This window comes from Pararge aegeria, chromosome 8 (assembly GCF_905163445.1).
Source record: "Pararge aegeria chromosome 8, ilParAegt1.1, whole genome shotgun sequence".
Lineage (NCBI taxonomy): Eukaryota > Metazoa > Arthropoda > Insecta > Lepidoptera > Nymphalidae > Pararge > Pararge aegeria.
In genome coordinates this window covers 16822810-16839316 of record NC_053187.1, presented here as the reverse complement: position 1 = coordinate 16839316, position 16507 = coordinate 16822810, and the positions used below count along the sequence as shown (strand labels likewise).

Sequence of the window (16507 nt, the reverse complement as noted above, 5' to 3'; positions counted from 1 at the left end):
TCTGGAGCCCTTACCGCGGGTTGCTTGGGCATTCAAAAGCCCCGCGAGCGGAGGGTGGATGTTTTTTCTTATAAATTTTTAATAGTGTATTTTATTTTTTTCAATCATTGTTAAGAATTAAAAAAAAATTAAAATCATCAAATGATAGAGTACTAAATTGTAATAATAATAATAATAGTAACGTTAAATTCAGATAAAAATTCCATTGCAACAACAATAACAATTATCTTATTTACTATATTATAAATTAAAACTATTGTCCACTGCTGGGCGGGTTAGCCCATAATCACCACTGGATAGGCGGGTTGGAGATCGCAATAGATTGAAGTAGTAGACAGAGCGCTGCCGGCGATTCTCCGATAACTGCGGGAAGAGAGGGCTGGTAAAAAAATCAAAGTCAAAAATATCTTTATTCAAGTAGGCCCATAGGTGGCACTTGTGATGCGTACATAAGAATTACACGGTAGTGAGATGATGGCGATGATGAACCACATTCGTAAACTCAAAACTAAAGCTACGAGGCGTCCTGGTCTAAGAAAAAGCCCACAACAAACTTAGCCGGATGTTTTTTTTTGTTATCACCATCTCACAATATCATTTAAAATTATTAGAAGAGCAACCTGGTTAGAGCAATAATTCACACCCAATCTTTTTTTATCGACGTAGTCCGTCTAGTATTCAGATCTGCCATGACCGTACGGCACCAATTGCAATTTGGTACGGAACTCTAAAATTTCATTTATTTAAATATTTGACATGTATTGCTTTGTGATTGCACCGTTGTCGTGTGTCGATGATAATGACTATTTACTTACTCTTTACCCGCCAACGGGAGGGACTTAATCTCGTTGTAATCCATACAGTTATTTACAGCACAAAATAAATTTTAACCGAATTAGGGAATACTGTTGAAGGATTCATAAGGAATTACCCTGTCAAAATATTAAATCAAAAGAAGCATATTTATTTTTCCATACAAACTAATTCAAAAGTGTATACCATTGACAACCCTATTAAAGACAAAGGACCGACAAGGGCATAGTACCCCCAGTACGTGACGCAAACCTTAATAAAGTGACAGGAGTCAGTTGATTTTATTTTTGCATGGGATGTTAGTGTTGCATCTGATTTTTTTCAGTAAAAACTATGGCACTGGTTTACTGAAAAATATTAACCTTTCGTTTTCATCGATTAGTCATAGAGAAAGTAAATAATGTACCCTTAAAGCATTTGAAGTAATCGTTTTTTATTTACACGTCGTAGAAGTATGTTTCTTTGACCAAATTACTGACTAAATAATTGCCCGCTTTTACTCTATTCACTAAAATGATTTCAAGAGAAAAAAAACACAAAGTTAACTCTAACGAAACTTTGAAGTAAAGTTTCTAACGTAACTTTGTTGTTCATTGAATGGGGTAAAATAAAAATTACTATTAATTATGCAGACATTATCGAGAATTTACGGTTTTTAACATAAAATTGCATTTTCAGAAATAGAGAGAGCGATTCAAGAGGAAGGTTTAAATGTAGTAAACATGTATACTGTAGGTGAAGAAATTCAAAGATTAGTAACGTGAAACCGGGGCGGGTCTAGGTACTTATAAATAAATGCTGATATTTCCTCTAAAAGTAGGTAGCACTTTGATAAAAATTAATTTAATATTTTAATTTATGACACACTCGACGACTTCTAGAATGCATCAAAAATTTCAAAAGCAACTTGCAAATTGCAACCATCGACTGCGTCTGTTTGTTAAATTTATGATCTTTGTTATTAGATTTAGACAGTCGAATGGCGCAGTGGGCAGCGACCCTGTTTTCCGCGTCCAATGCCGTGGTTTCGATCCCACGATGTTTGTGTGAAGAACAAAAATCTTTTTCAGTATCTGAGTGTTTATCTGTATAGATACTACTGATATTAAAAGTATTTATGTGTATTATATTCATATAAATATTCATCAGCTATTTTAGTACACACAACACAAGCTACGCTTACTTTGGGGCTAGATGGCGATGTGTGTATTGTCGTAGTATATTTATTTATTTATTATTAGATTAGGTTAGGTTTCTGAACTTTTAAATGGTTACTTATTTTTAAACTAAATGTCTCTGAATGTTACATTTCGGTGTTTTAAATTTTGAAATTTGTTTAATTTAATATATTACCTCTGAAAATAGAATTATTTGTAAGCCACCCGTCAGTTTTAGATTTTTATGGAAAGAGGATAAAAAAAACGCTTCATTGATTAGCAAGCTATTATTTTGACAATATTTTCACTTACAAGTAAAATGAAAGAGAAGTGCTAAATCGTCATTGATAAAAAACGAATGTCACCTGACCTCAACAACCGGTTAAGGATTGACGAGTTGTTAAGAATAATTATTTCGAGTCTACGTCGCAAATATTATCAGTGTATTGTAGCTTTTATTTTTATTTGAGAAATCTATTGCATAACAATTATTAAGTTGTACAAAATGTCTCGTTAGACTAGTATATACCTAGTTGGTTAAACACATACACAATTTATTTATTGTAATAAATTTAAATACTTAATGTTTACTAACTACGCCTTTTTGTTAATACATATATTAGAGTGATACAAGATATCAGGGTCTAAAACTTACTATAGGTACCTAAGAGAACTTCAGCTTTTATTTAGCTTAGTTTAAAAATTTTAGAAATACTAAATTTCTTCATAGTCAGATTTCTATTTTTGAACTTTTATTTCATTGTTTCTGTCCTTTTCACATTATACAATGCTAGAGGTCATTGAAATGGATTTTTTCCTTTTGCCGTTTCATTTAATAAAATCGTTGTGCAATAACGTGCATTGCACAACAACTATGAATAAAAAAATAAAAAAGTTATGCTAAACATTAGGTACGAGTATTTATATGCTCCCAGAGTACCCTTTTGATTGAAAGATTGAAAGATTAGTATTGCGTTGGTATACTCAAAGCTAAGGTTGATAAACGGTGTAAATCTATATCTATACCTACTAATATTTTAAAGAGGAATAATTTGTTTGTTTGTTTATTTTTAAACAATAAACTTCGAAGTCTTTTATCATTAGAAAGTTATTTTATTTAGAAATACCTCAAAGGGTTTAAATAATTTATGTAATAATGGTACTTGTCAAGCAAAAAGAAAACTGACCTACTTTTTCTGCGTATTAAAAAAGTATTATATGTAATTATATATTTTTGAACAATAAAACTTTATTAAGTTTTATTATTAACTTCTTAACTACTGTTAGTTACTGTTTTAATCGTATTTATTCTTCATACTTGCAACATTTCCCACTAATTGAATAGTGATCTTGTAAAAATAAACATATTTTCACCAATAATACCACAAGACCACGAAGGCATATCAATATTATTAAAATATCATTATGATTTATGATAAACATGAAATGAAAAACTTTTTATTGTTAGCTGTTGTACCTATTCTTAACTCTTCCAACCTTTCCCATTTCCAAATGACACTGAAGAGAGACGTTGTAAAGTAATTATAAAAACTATAATATTTTTTCAGAAAAGTAGGGTCTTAGCCCTATTTTTAATAAGTTATTGTTGTACCTTTTATCCTTTAATTCTTTTCCACTGGCTAGGTTTACCGAAAAGTTCTCTTTTACCTCTAAATCAATTAATAGCAATATTTATATAAATAATAGTCATTAATGTAAAGCACAAAAAAAATATAGATATTTTTACGAAATCAAATTAAGAAACACTGTTGAGCGGGCGCATGAGTATATTTCATAACGACTTACTCTGTAAAAATATTATATCAAAAGAACCATATTTATTTTTCATACAAACGAATTCAAAACATTCTAAATGTTTACTTATAACATCTCTATTGAAGATGAAAGACCGACTCGCGCATAGTACTTACGCTACCCTCCGCATAATAAAGTGGCAGGAGTCGTTTTATTTAAAACTTTTATATTATATGATGTAAGGGCTGTATCTGATTTCTTTCAGTAAAAACAATGGCAGTATTTTACTCCAAAAATATTAGCGTTTCGGTTTCCCATATAAATCTTAGAGACAGTACATTGATTACCTCTAAAGCCTGTAAAGATTTATTTCGGTTTTCACTTACACGTAGTACTCGTATGTATTAGAAAAGTCCAATCAGTCATACAGTCATTAAATAATCGTTATTCTTATTGTTCATCCTTTTAGTTTTTCACACTGTCAAAAGTCACTGAGGAGATAAATAAAAAGTTCGATACCGGTGTTAATACTGGAAAGTTTATTTCAGGTATTAAAATTAAAAGGTTTTAATGATTGAATACTAAAAAAGGCAGTCAACCAGTTTTTTGACAATGGTAGAATTACAAACAGTTTATTTAAATTAATATATAGTTTATATATATTCATAATAATCTATAATAAATTATAACTCAGTCAGAAACTCTAGCTCACGAAGCAATGATGAGTTTTTTAACGATTAGCTATCTATTTAGGTATGCCGCGATGATAAAGAACAATATTAAATATTTCTTACAAGACCAAAGTATTCAGTCAGAAATCAGTCAGTTTCCTCATCATAATTATGATGAGTCTTAATATGTCTTTATAATTCTAAAGACATATTATAAGCGATACATATAACCTAATATAACACACAGAAATAGAAGAAATATTTACACAATATTTTTTTAGTAATATTTTATAAATATCGGACATCATAAATTATTAATCATGGATTCCATAAATCATAGTTTTATAGAAATACAGGTTTAAAATGTAGCCAAAAAGAAATAGATAAACAAAAAAAATAAGTACGTGACTGAGTACTGTGCAGTTATAGTATATATCATATAACCAGAACCGGGATTCCAGTATAAGACATTTCTATAAGGGTATTGTAAAAAGGAGAAAAAATTCGTGATCTCGTTACCAGGCAAGTCCCAAAAAATAGAAACATGTCTCCGTAAAGAGTTGACCAATTTAAAATTAGCGCGTGCCAAGAGTAGAAATTTGGTTTTTAATTGATGCACGAAAAGGTATAAAGATCGAAATCTATGAAGGGGTCAAGGTCGCGTAAAATGTCAGTATCATGTATATACAACGTCTTACAGAAGTACGAAATAATATAGAAGGATGTTTAAGTATATTTCTTAAGGAATCACCCTGTTAAGTTATTAAATCAAAAGAAGCATATTTATTTTTCCATACAAACGAATTCAAAACATTCTAAGTGTTTACTTATGACAACCCTATTGAAGACCGACACGCGCATAGTAACTACGCTACGCGACGCGTACCCAATAAAATAACAGGACTCACGTTGAATTTTGGATGTGGTGTTAGGCCTGTATCTGATTTCATTTAGTAAAAATGATGGCAGTGGTTTACTCTGAAACTATTAGGGTTTCAGTTTCACAAATAAGTCTCAGAGACAGTACATATCGTACCTCTGAATGCTGTGAAGTATTATTTCGGTTTTCATTTACATTGTATAAAGCTAGTTTAATATAGAGTACTAGAACATCATCCGTAAAAAGGATCACTAATAGCTACTCGCAAATGCCATTTCTTTTTGCTTTATATATTTTTATGAAAATTTAGCTTAGTTTGCTATACTCCGCGAACAGCAGGAGAGTATGGTGTAATTTATAATTTCTGCAATCCTTATTATCCACACCAAACAGATCCTCGGCAATGTGCAGTTATTCATTGTAAAGTCAACATCTCCTAGGATGCTCCGGTTTCGGAGCGAACTTGCGTAGAGGGTACATTGCTGAGGATCTGTTTGGTGTGGAGTATACGGATACGTTTGAAAACGTTTTAACCAAATTTGTGCTACTCTCACAGACGCTGCACAAGTTCCATAAACATGGCAAATTTTTTAGCGGCTTGCGTTGCATTTTTACCTTTTTTGTAGTAAAAGTTTAAAATTTATCGAATTTCTTCATTAGATTCATCTTCACAGTACGAAAAACAAATTAAAAAATTATTTTCCTAATTTGAATTTGGAATTATCTTCTTTAAAATTTAAACTTTTAATGATACCAAAACCAGCCAGATACAAGTAGTATAGCCAAAGAGATTTTATTACAAGTTAATACATAATATAAAGCGAAAAGACTTTTTCCCCAACCTATTATTATCGTGAACTACAATTAAGAAATGTTAATTAACCACGAAAATCTTAGTAAAATCTTTAAAAAAAAATATCTAATTATAAGAAATGATTGTACCCGAGCGACGTTGCGGGCTGACGCTTGTAATCTATAAAAGTACGGCTATTATTAGTATTTGGCATTTGTTATTCAGCAGCTATCGAATCTGTTCAAATGAATTATGTATTCATTTTAAAAGTATACCTACTTAACTATTTGTCGCTTGTTTAGAATAAATGAATACGCTTTAAGTAATGTATTATTCCTATGAAGCTAATGTTATTAATTTGTAATTGAATATTTATGAGTTTTTTTTTTGTTTTTATTTTTGGCATTGCAACATTATGCGTTTTGTTTTTCATTATCACATGCTCAGAGTTAGAGCTTGTCAACTAACAATCAAGGATTTGCGTGATAGGATTATAGAACTGGACTTCCTTGTGTTTGGTTAGTTTGGGCTATATACATAATATCCAGCTTTATACAGCAGAATTTTAGCAGCTTATAATCTCATGATAACTCTGCCATCAAAAGAAATAGGAAATTTGAGTTGCGAATGTGCCAGTAATTTTATTTTATATGATTTTAGATTTTTCGTTTTACAATTACACTTACCCTAAACGCAACTGATATATTGCAGAGTGGGTTAAAATCCAACATAACTCAAGTCAGAAGGTTCGGTATCATATCAAAAGTTTTTCCCACAGCTAAAACTTTAAAAAATGGTCTATGGACAATAGGAAATGATCAAGGGTCGTAAACATTATATTTATTATATTATTTACCTCTTATTCGGAAAATAAAAGATTATAAAATTTCCTCTTCAATAGGAGTTATATAAAATAATTTGGGTATGCAGTGCTTATGTACATGTATGTAGTGCACGCCACTGCTAACACTTTAGTACTTTGTTAACTAACGTTGCGTAAAGTCAGAATAGTCAAGCAATGCTTTTTCCAAAGATACATAGATAATTAAAACTTCAACTGACAGCACCTGTCAAATGTCAGAGCGTGACTTAAAAAACTCTGCAATGACGGCATCACAGGTAGATAGATATCAAAAGCTTATATTTTGAGTTTTATTTCTAGCCCCAAAGTAAGCGTAGCTAGTGTTATGGGTACTAAGATGACTGTTGAATATTTGTATGAATTATAAACATAAATACTTAAATATACAGACTAACACCCAGACACCGACAAACATTCATGTTCATCACACAAACATTTTCCAGTTGTGGGGATCAAACCCACGGTTTGAGAATTAAAAAGCAGGGTTGCTACTCACTGCGCCAGACCGCCGTATATATATATATATTAGTGTTATTACTTTCAGATGGATGTACTTCGAGCATCGAGAGGACAATAAGCAAGTTGAGGAAATGGAGAATGTGAATAAAGAAGTTTAGTGTCTTTTACTATAATATTAAACTAATTTAAAGTGACTAACATTGGATTAAACAATAAAACTTTTTGTTTGACTTTCATTTGCTATTATATCATAATCAGATATTGACTTCGACGCTCCTAAGCCTTTGTATCTATATTTAAGGGCTGCCACAAATTTTAACAGTAATAGCTTAGAGTCAGTGGCGTGCACAGGAATTTGGAACAGGGTAAGCATAGAGATGTAAAATGGCATACAATGGCGAAATCCTGCTCTGATGCCGGTTATATGAAAATGTTGGGGTAGGCAGCGCTTTTGTGCATGTATGAAGTGCACGCCACTGCTTGGAGTTAATGTGTTTATACGGCTATTAAATGGTTATAGCCTATTTGCTTGTGGTTTGCGAGAGCTGGTATATATTTCTAATAGAACGTTACCTCGTATTGTTAACTATTCGTGTCGATAAGTCGTCAGGTTGTCAGTATATTAGAACTGAGCAAGATATATAGTATAATACAGAAAACAATACATTATATATTTACTGTTGTATATTTTCCTAAAATCTAACAAGTCATCATCACCATCAACTCATTACCGGTCCACTACAGGTTACAGGTCTCTACAATGAGAAGGGGTTTTAAGCCCGTATTCCACCGCACTGGCCCAGTGCGGATTGGCGGACTCCACACACTTTTGAGAACATTATGAAGAGCTCTCAGGCATGAATGAATGAATGAATGAATACACTTTTATTGAACACCAAAGAAAAAAAGTAGTTACAGAGATATAAATACATAGCAAGAGAGTACAATTTGGAGGCATGCCTCACAATGTTTTCTTCCGCTGTTAAATGAAACACATCGTTAATAGATTGTTTAAAAAGAACTGCCATGTTTTAAGGGAATATGTATGTATGTGAGTTTTTTTTTCCATCATGACTTCTTAATGCTAAAACAGATTTGGATGGATGGGGTATCGTTAGAGTTTTACATATTCCCAAGTGTCACTGATTATAATTTAAAAAAAAAATCTGAACGAATGTGGTATAGCACCTATTTTCTATTATTAGTTTGAGTGGCAGCCCTGTTTTTTGTTTGATAATAGCCAGCGTGTTTATTTTCAATCTGCTATAGATGTTTTTAGATAGTTTTAAGACTGATATGTCAATAAAAAGGAAGTTTGCGTTCACAACGACGCTGACGGTCAATCGAACACTAGGTCCTCTCATAAACCAACGCCGCTAGGCAGGTCTCTCGAGTTTATCATAGTGAGTGGGTGCGTCTAGCAAGCGACGGATATGATATAATTAATTAATTTAAAAATAAATATGTGTTTAGTTTAATTTAAAAAAATAATTAAAATAATCAAAAATGCATAGTGAAAAGGATCCCATCGCGGAAAACGCTGAGGAGCAACCGCTGAAGGATAAACCCAAAAAGGGTGCACAAAACTTGAACTTCTGGCAGAAACTGCAGTATGTGAGATCGAATATAACAGTGGAGCCTGTACTTGGCTTATTCGTAATGCCTAGCGTACTAGGTATGTTGGCAGCACAGAACCTGAATCTAGACAAAGCCTGCAGAGTTAATTTGCAATTTGGTGATGCGGTGTGCGGAGATTTGCGTTTGCGGAAGCGCGCAAATCACACATTCGAAGAGGATGAAGTGCAGAAGTTAATAGCGTCTGTGCAAGCTTGGAAAAGTGTGATCCACACAGTAATTCCCACCATATTAATGTTATTTATCGGAGGTTGGAGCGACAAGACTGGACGCCGGAAAATCTGTATGACCATACCGATCCTTGGGGAGTTTATCACCTGTATGCTTAACATTGCGAACACGTATTTCTTTTATGAAGTCCCAGTAGAGTGGACTGTGTTCATGGAGGTCATATTCCCATCGCTCACTGGAGGATGGTACACAATTATACTCGGCACATATAGTTATTTGAGTGACATCACTTCCAAGGAAATGAGGACGTTTAGGCTAGGGATGTTGAGTCTGTGTATGACAGTTGGTTTTCCTATAGGTATGGGACTGAGTGGGGTGCTTTTGAAATACATGGGTTTTTATTGGGTGTTCGCAGTGGCGGGTATGTTTCATGTATTTAACCTCCTTTACGTGACTTTCGCCATTAAGGATCATACGTGGCTGCAGACCAAACCAAAGGTACGTGCTGCTATTTCATTGATCATCTAACGTATTTATAGCGTAAGGGATGGGACATTACGCTCAGAATTACGTTTTAAAAAGTTAGTTTGACGACCTCCCTGGCGCAGCGGTGAGAGCTGTGAATTTAGGTAGGTCCCGGGTCCGATTCCCGGCAGTGGCAATTTTGGAATTTCAGAATTTTCTCTGGTCTGGTCTGGTGGGAGGCTTTGGCTGTGGCTAGTTACCACCATACCGACAAAGACGTGCCGCTAAGCGATTTAGTCTTCCGGTGCGATTTACCGTAGAAACCTATTATGGGTATGACTAATATACTCCCTAAAAGGTTAGCCCGCTACCATCTTAGACTGCCACCAGATGAGATTGCAGTCATGGGCTAACTTGTAGAGGTATAAAAAAAAGATGCTCCGTTAAATATATTATAAATACGTTACATGCTGCGTGAAAGCGCAAACAAACCACTTTCGTATTAATATAGTTAATAATTTGTATCAGTAGCCTGTAACAGTTAACTGCTGGAGAACAGGCATCTCAGGTTTTGCCCATAATTACGCAGAAGATGGTAGTAGTAAGAATATTTCTAATTAATTTAAATAAAGATTCTAGCATTTTTTTTTTTAATTTTTAACTGTGTGAATTATTAAAGAATAACTAGGCATACAATTAACAATTATCAAAAGGAAGCTTAATTTCTATAATATATCATGGATTTCCGCAAAATAAGTACCCAAGCAAGGGCTTTTGAGTACCCAAGCAACCGGTCAGGGCGCCAGAGTGAGGAACCCCCTCAAAATACGTGCTGCTTCAAGAATTACTGCCAACTGTATACGACCCTTGATCGAACAACCAAGCGAAAGCTTCTTAAGATTAAAAATAGAATTAAATATAGATTTATTATTAAAAAGAAATATTGCGTTTGGTGACGGCAGATCCGAATACTGTTGTCACCATCTCCTCCCGCGTTTGTCGTACGAGGCGACTAAAGGAATATGACGGAGAAGAGACAGAAGCGTTCTCTGCGGTACTATTACCATCTACTTCGATCAACAACCCGTCTGCCCAGCGTAGTGATTATGGGCAAACCCTCTCCCAAGGAGAGGGTTTGCCCATAATCACTACGCTATCTTTCAGTCCATCAGTGAACTGTTATAGACTAAAGATGAGAAATATTAAACCACTTTACTTCGGTAAGAAGCAAAGTGATATGAGTATAGTATACTCATATCACTTCGCTTGAGCCTTTTTTAAACATTACTATCCTTTGAGTCAGAAGAGTATTAGTAGGGTTTTCATGATCAAAGCATCTTTCGTGTATTGATATTGTATTATTATTATTATTATCATATGTTTTATAGTATGAATCCTGTTCATGCTACTAGTCCGCGGTAGAATAAGTGATACTTATCCTAAATACACTTATAACTAATCTGGAGTCAGATACTCACCCAAACTTTGGCCAAATTAGGATTATTTTAATTTACGATTTTTTTTACATTATATTTGTAGATCATAGTTAACCTTGTTTATATATATACAAATAAATAAAATGTTTATGTGTATATACATACATATATACATATTTATTCATCAGCTATCTTATTTTAGTACCCAAAACACAAGCTACGCTTTCTATGGGGCTAGATGGCGATGTGTTTATTGTGTAAGGTTGTATTTTATTTAAAAAGTATATTTAAAAAAAATTATATATAAATATATATATTGATGACTGACCTCCCCGGCGCCGCAATGAGCGCTGTCTTATATGTGAGAGGTTCCAGGTTCGATCTAGGTAATATAGGATTTATAGTTTCTGAGTGATTCTGGGTCAGGTTGGCGGTTTTGGCCGCAGCTAGAGATCTAGATAGAAGCTTAGTTTCCTATACGATTTCGTGTAAAAAACGATCGGGGGTTATAGTTCCATATAACTGCCATACCACTAACAGGTTAGCCCAATAAAATCTTAGACTGCATCATCACGTACAACCAAGTGAGATTGCATATATGGACTAATTTGTAGTGGATAAAAAAAAACCTTAATTCAATTTCTTCAATATCCGTTCTGTTATATTAAGGCATGAAGATGTATTTATAAATATGCATTTTGATCTATTCTAAAACATATCGGAAATTTTTGTTCCATAAAATGTAAACAGCAAACAGCGTCTCTTAACCATTTACCTATATGAATCCCATGAAAACTTTGCTATGGGTCTGCGTGATGTAAGAATAAAAACTTTAACACAATTTTACAGTCTTAATATAAGAAGGAACCAGTAATAGCCTAGTGGTTCAGTCTCCCTATCGGGGAACGGAGTTCGGATTCGAGTTCGAAAACCGGTACGCCTGAAAGTTCTTTATAATATTCTCAAAGTTGAATGACGTCTACCAATCAGCACCTGTCCAATGTTGACTGTGGCCTAAACTTAAAGGAAATTGCATTCATATTTACAATAAACTACCCATTGACATCTTGAAGATGTCTCTTAAAAAGTTCAAAGTTTGTATTAAACGTAAGTTTATAGAAAAGTCCTATTATAGTATAAAGGACTACGTAAACGATAAAAAAGCTTGGGTGAGAATTATAGCTCTAACCAGATTCTCTTCTAAAAATTTTAAATGACAATGTGAGATGGTGATAACAAAAAATAACACTCGGCTAAGTTTGTTGTGGGCTTCTATTTAGATCCGGACCTGTTTGGAACCCTCGTAGCTTTAGTTTCAGGTTTAGGAACGAATATGGTTATCGCCATCATCTTACTACCATGTAACACATTTCTCATGTAATGTACGCATCATAAGTGCCATCTATTGGCCTATTTGAATAAGATATTATTGACTTTGACTTTAAACCCTTTTTACACAGAGCCGCGCCCTGTAGGTCGGTAATAGATAGATAATGATAAATATTACATGCGAATGATAGTTTGTGGATCTCCCTGTCACAGTGATAGGCGCACAGTGATCTCAAAAGTGGGAGGCCTCAAATTCGAAGTTCGAATTTAGAGTTTCAGAATTTTCTAGTCGGGTGGGAGGTTTTAGTCGTGGCAAGTAACCACTTTTGACGAATACTTACGATGTTTTAATTCACCGTCAAAGCAAGTTTGTTAAAAAGTTACAATTATAATAAATCATGCTTGATGGAAAGCATTAATAAGCGCGCTTGAGTGGATATATGTATAAATGGACATAAGTTAGTGACATCGGCATATCGTCTGCGAAAGAAGTCATTTGTGGTATTGAGTATATGCTTTTGTAATATGATTCCCAAGTAATTTTGGGCATATCAATGTATAAGTTAAAATACATTGAATATATTAATTAAAACTTTAAAGGAAAGAACCCTGGTCACTTAATATAAAAAAAGGTACTATTACAATATACACATCTCCATGTAACCCAAAAAAACCTAGCTTGTTTTATGTGTACTAAGATGACTGTGAATATTTTTATTAATAAGAACTAACTAACGTTTTTTTAATCTACTCCAAAATGGATTAAAAAACCTAAACTTTATTTGGTCAATATCCGTTCGTCTATTAATCCATGTAGATGTATAGATTTTCATTCAGATCTATTCTAAAGGAACATTTATTGCAGTTTTGTTCCATAACATACATATTCCATTACATTTGTAAACAGTAAACAGCGTCTCATATACTATTTATCCACAACGTGTTAATGAAAACTGAAATAATACTTTACAGGCTTCAGAATTACATTATTACTGTCTCAGAGATTTATCTGTGAAACTGAAAACCTTTCAGTTTGTGAGTGTCATAGTTTTTACTGAAAGAAATTAGATACAGCCCTACCATCGCATGCAAAGTAAAAATCATGTGACTGTCATTTTATTGGGTACGTGTCGTGTAGCATAAGTACTATGCGCGTGTTTGTCTTTTATCTTCAATAGGGTTGTCATGAGTAAACACTTAGAATGTATTGAATTAGTTTTTATGGAAAAATAAGTACATAAGCTTCTTTTGATTTCATATTTTTACATGGTGATTTCTTATGAAATATAATTATGCATCCTTCAAGATTATTTCGTAATTCGTTTACACGTTGTATAATTCTTATAATATAAAGATCAAAGACATAATGTAGTGTGTTTCAGGAGAAGAAAGCTTGTTGCACTGGCTTTCTCGTCGAGTTCTTCGACTTTCGGAGTATAAAGGACACATTTCACATTGCGTTCAAAAAAGGCTCCAACAACAGACGCTTAAGGATATGTCTGATTATGATTGTGGTGTGCCTGAACTATGGACCTTTCTGGGGTATGTACTAATCTTAATATATATAAATCTCCTGTCACGATGTTTGTCCGCGATGGACTCCTAAACAACTTAACCGATTTTAAATTAAATTGACACACCGTGAGCAGTCTGGTCCAACTTAAGAGATAGGATAGCTTAGATCTTTAATTATAGTCGCAATTTTATTTTATTGCAAATTATTTGTCTATAATTAATTGACAGTCACATGTTATATATATACTACTATACTCATTTAAGGCTTAGCGATACTGAATACTTTAAAAACAATATCAAGCGCAGACGAAGTCGCGGGCAACAGCTAGTTAATTATAAGAAACAATCTTAAGATCTTCTGAACATACATACAAACAATATCTGAAGCTTTAGGAACAATTACTTTCTAGGTTCATGTGTCGTGCTACGTTTTTTATTTTACTTTTAACATATTATGTGTAAAATGAAAAACTTTTTAAAATTGGCCTATAATCTTCCTCAATAAAAGAAAAAAAAATTAAGCAGTAATAATAAATGAGACGGCAATAATAAGCAAAATTAAAAGAAATAACAGTTCTGTAATTTTAATATTTATATGTAGGTTCATGTGTCGTGCTACGTTGTTCATTTTACTCTAATTATATTTAAATTGGCTTATATTTTTCCTCAGTAGTAAAAGGAAAATTCTGAGCAGAAATAATAAATCGAACAGCAGCAATTACTAGCAAAATTAAAAGTAATAACAAACAAACTCGCCAGTTCTGTAATTTTACTAGCTATTCCTCGATTATCCGCATTCACTATGGGTGTCAACTGTCAAACTTTCCTAAATAGCCAGAATTTCTACCTCAATATATCTTCAGATATTGATAACGTAGTTCCCTAGACATCGTTCAAATAATATTTCCCGTTGGGTATAACAAGTTGGATCGTACCATTGCCTATGCGCCACAGTCTAATAATTTTTTTCATTGAATCGTTATTATACTAGCATATATTGTACAAATACAATAATTATTAAATAACATGTTGCAAGATGTACCTTTTAATTTTTATTTTTTGCTTTTGTTTTCTTTTCTTTTTTTATAATTATTTCCGTGGCGTCATCTTGGCTTGGCTGGAACCCAGCTGAAAATCAGCGTTGCATTCTTAACAAGCAATGTAGCATAATGATGAGATAGAACCATTTACTAGGTGGTGTCAAACATGAAAAGCGTTATCCTGGCGTTTCTGCATCATGTTTTTATGTTCGAAATCATAGACTCGTTTGAGAGAATCGAACTGTAGCGTTAAAGTAAAATGTAATTTATTCTTCTTGTTTTAAAGTTCAAATTCATCCATATTTCTAAAGCTAGCGCCCTTGACTGCGCCATTGTAAAACCATTTAAAGTTCAGGTTTTATAATTTAACTGCATTAAAGATTTTGAAAAATATGTTTATAAATTTTTGTATCAAATTTTTTTTTTTTAATTATTATTTTAAAGACTGCGAACTTGCTATTTGCGAGAAACATAATATAGTGAAACACGACAAATATCTATGTGACAAGAATTTGATGAAAATCAATATCATTACTTTCAATTTGTCGTTTAAGCTTAGGCTACATTAATCATATGAACCCGCTAGCGGCCCACTACAGGGCACGGGTCTCCAACAATGAGAGTTGGTTTTAAGGCCGTAGTTCACCACGCTATTCTAGTGCGGATTGGTGGACTCCACGCACCTTCGAGAACAAGGAGAACACTCAGGCATGCAGGTTCACTCACGATGTTTTCCTTCACCGTTGAAGCATATTTTAAATGTTTAGAACTCTCATAACTTGTCGGCGGAGATGAATGCGGCGTCTCCTAGCTTTGGCTCGATGGTTTATTTATTTATTTATTTATGTATACCCTTAGTACTACAGCTAGCCAAAACGTACGCTAAGTCAGTTACAGATGTACATTACAAAAATATTAGTTCATTTGTCTGAATATATTAAATATGTCAATTTGTTGGTGTTGAGCAATCATATTATTAAGAAACGAGAGCGCGCGAAATGTTGGAGCATTTCGAGTATAGTGCGTACGTAACGAATCGAGTGAAAATAGTGGTAATCTTTCCCTGCAAGTTCGTACCGTTTTACCAGGCACTAGCACAGCATTTGCTAAGTATGTCTAGATTGTCAACCTTATTATTAAGGAGTAAGAAGTAGTGTAAGAGACAGGCCCTCCTATGCCTTTGTTCTAAAGTATCCAAAGACCCCATACCTGCTACAAATCATGACGGGTATAGATAGGGATATAGGTAGATATGGTTACAAGTGCTGTGCTGGTCTGCACTGTGTGGCATACCAACTTTTTTATTATATGTATAAAAAGTAACAATAATATACTCGTACTATTATGCCTGCTAGCCTAGTAGTAGCCTAGTGGTTAGGCTTCGGTTCTCTTTCGGGGGGACCTTGTACCCCGGCACACTCCTCTAACTTTCCAGAGTAATGTGCGTTTTTAATTTATACAATTATGCTCGTATTAAAAACCATGACGGGAAACATCGTGCGCACGCCTGAGAGATCTCCACAATC

The 16507-nt window shown here is 33.6% G+C and overlaps 1 protein-coding gene across 1 annotated transcript in view; it reads left to right on the top strand.

The window, feature by feature from the left end:
• LOC120625870 overlaps positions 1–16507 on the top strand; it is a 79785-nt gene that overhangs the window by 43489 nt on the left and 19789 nt on the right. Inside the window, exons 7-8 of the mRNA XM_039893121.1 lie at positions 9058–9694; positions 13809–13968. Of these exons, the coding sequence (XP_039749055.1) occupies positions 9058–9694; positions 13809–13968 (797 nt within the window). The remainder of the gene's footprint in view (positions 1–9057; positions 9695–13808; positions 13969–16507) is intronic.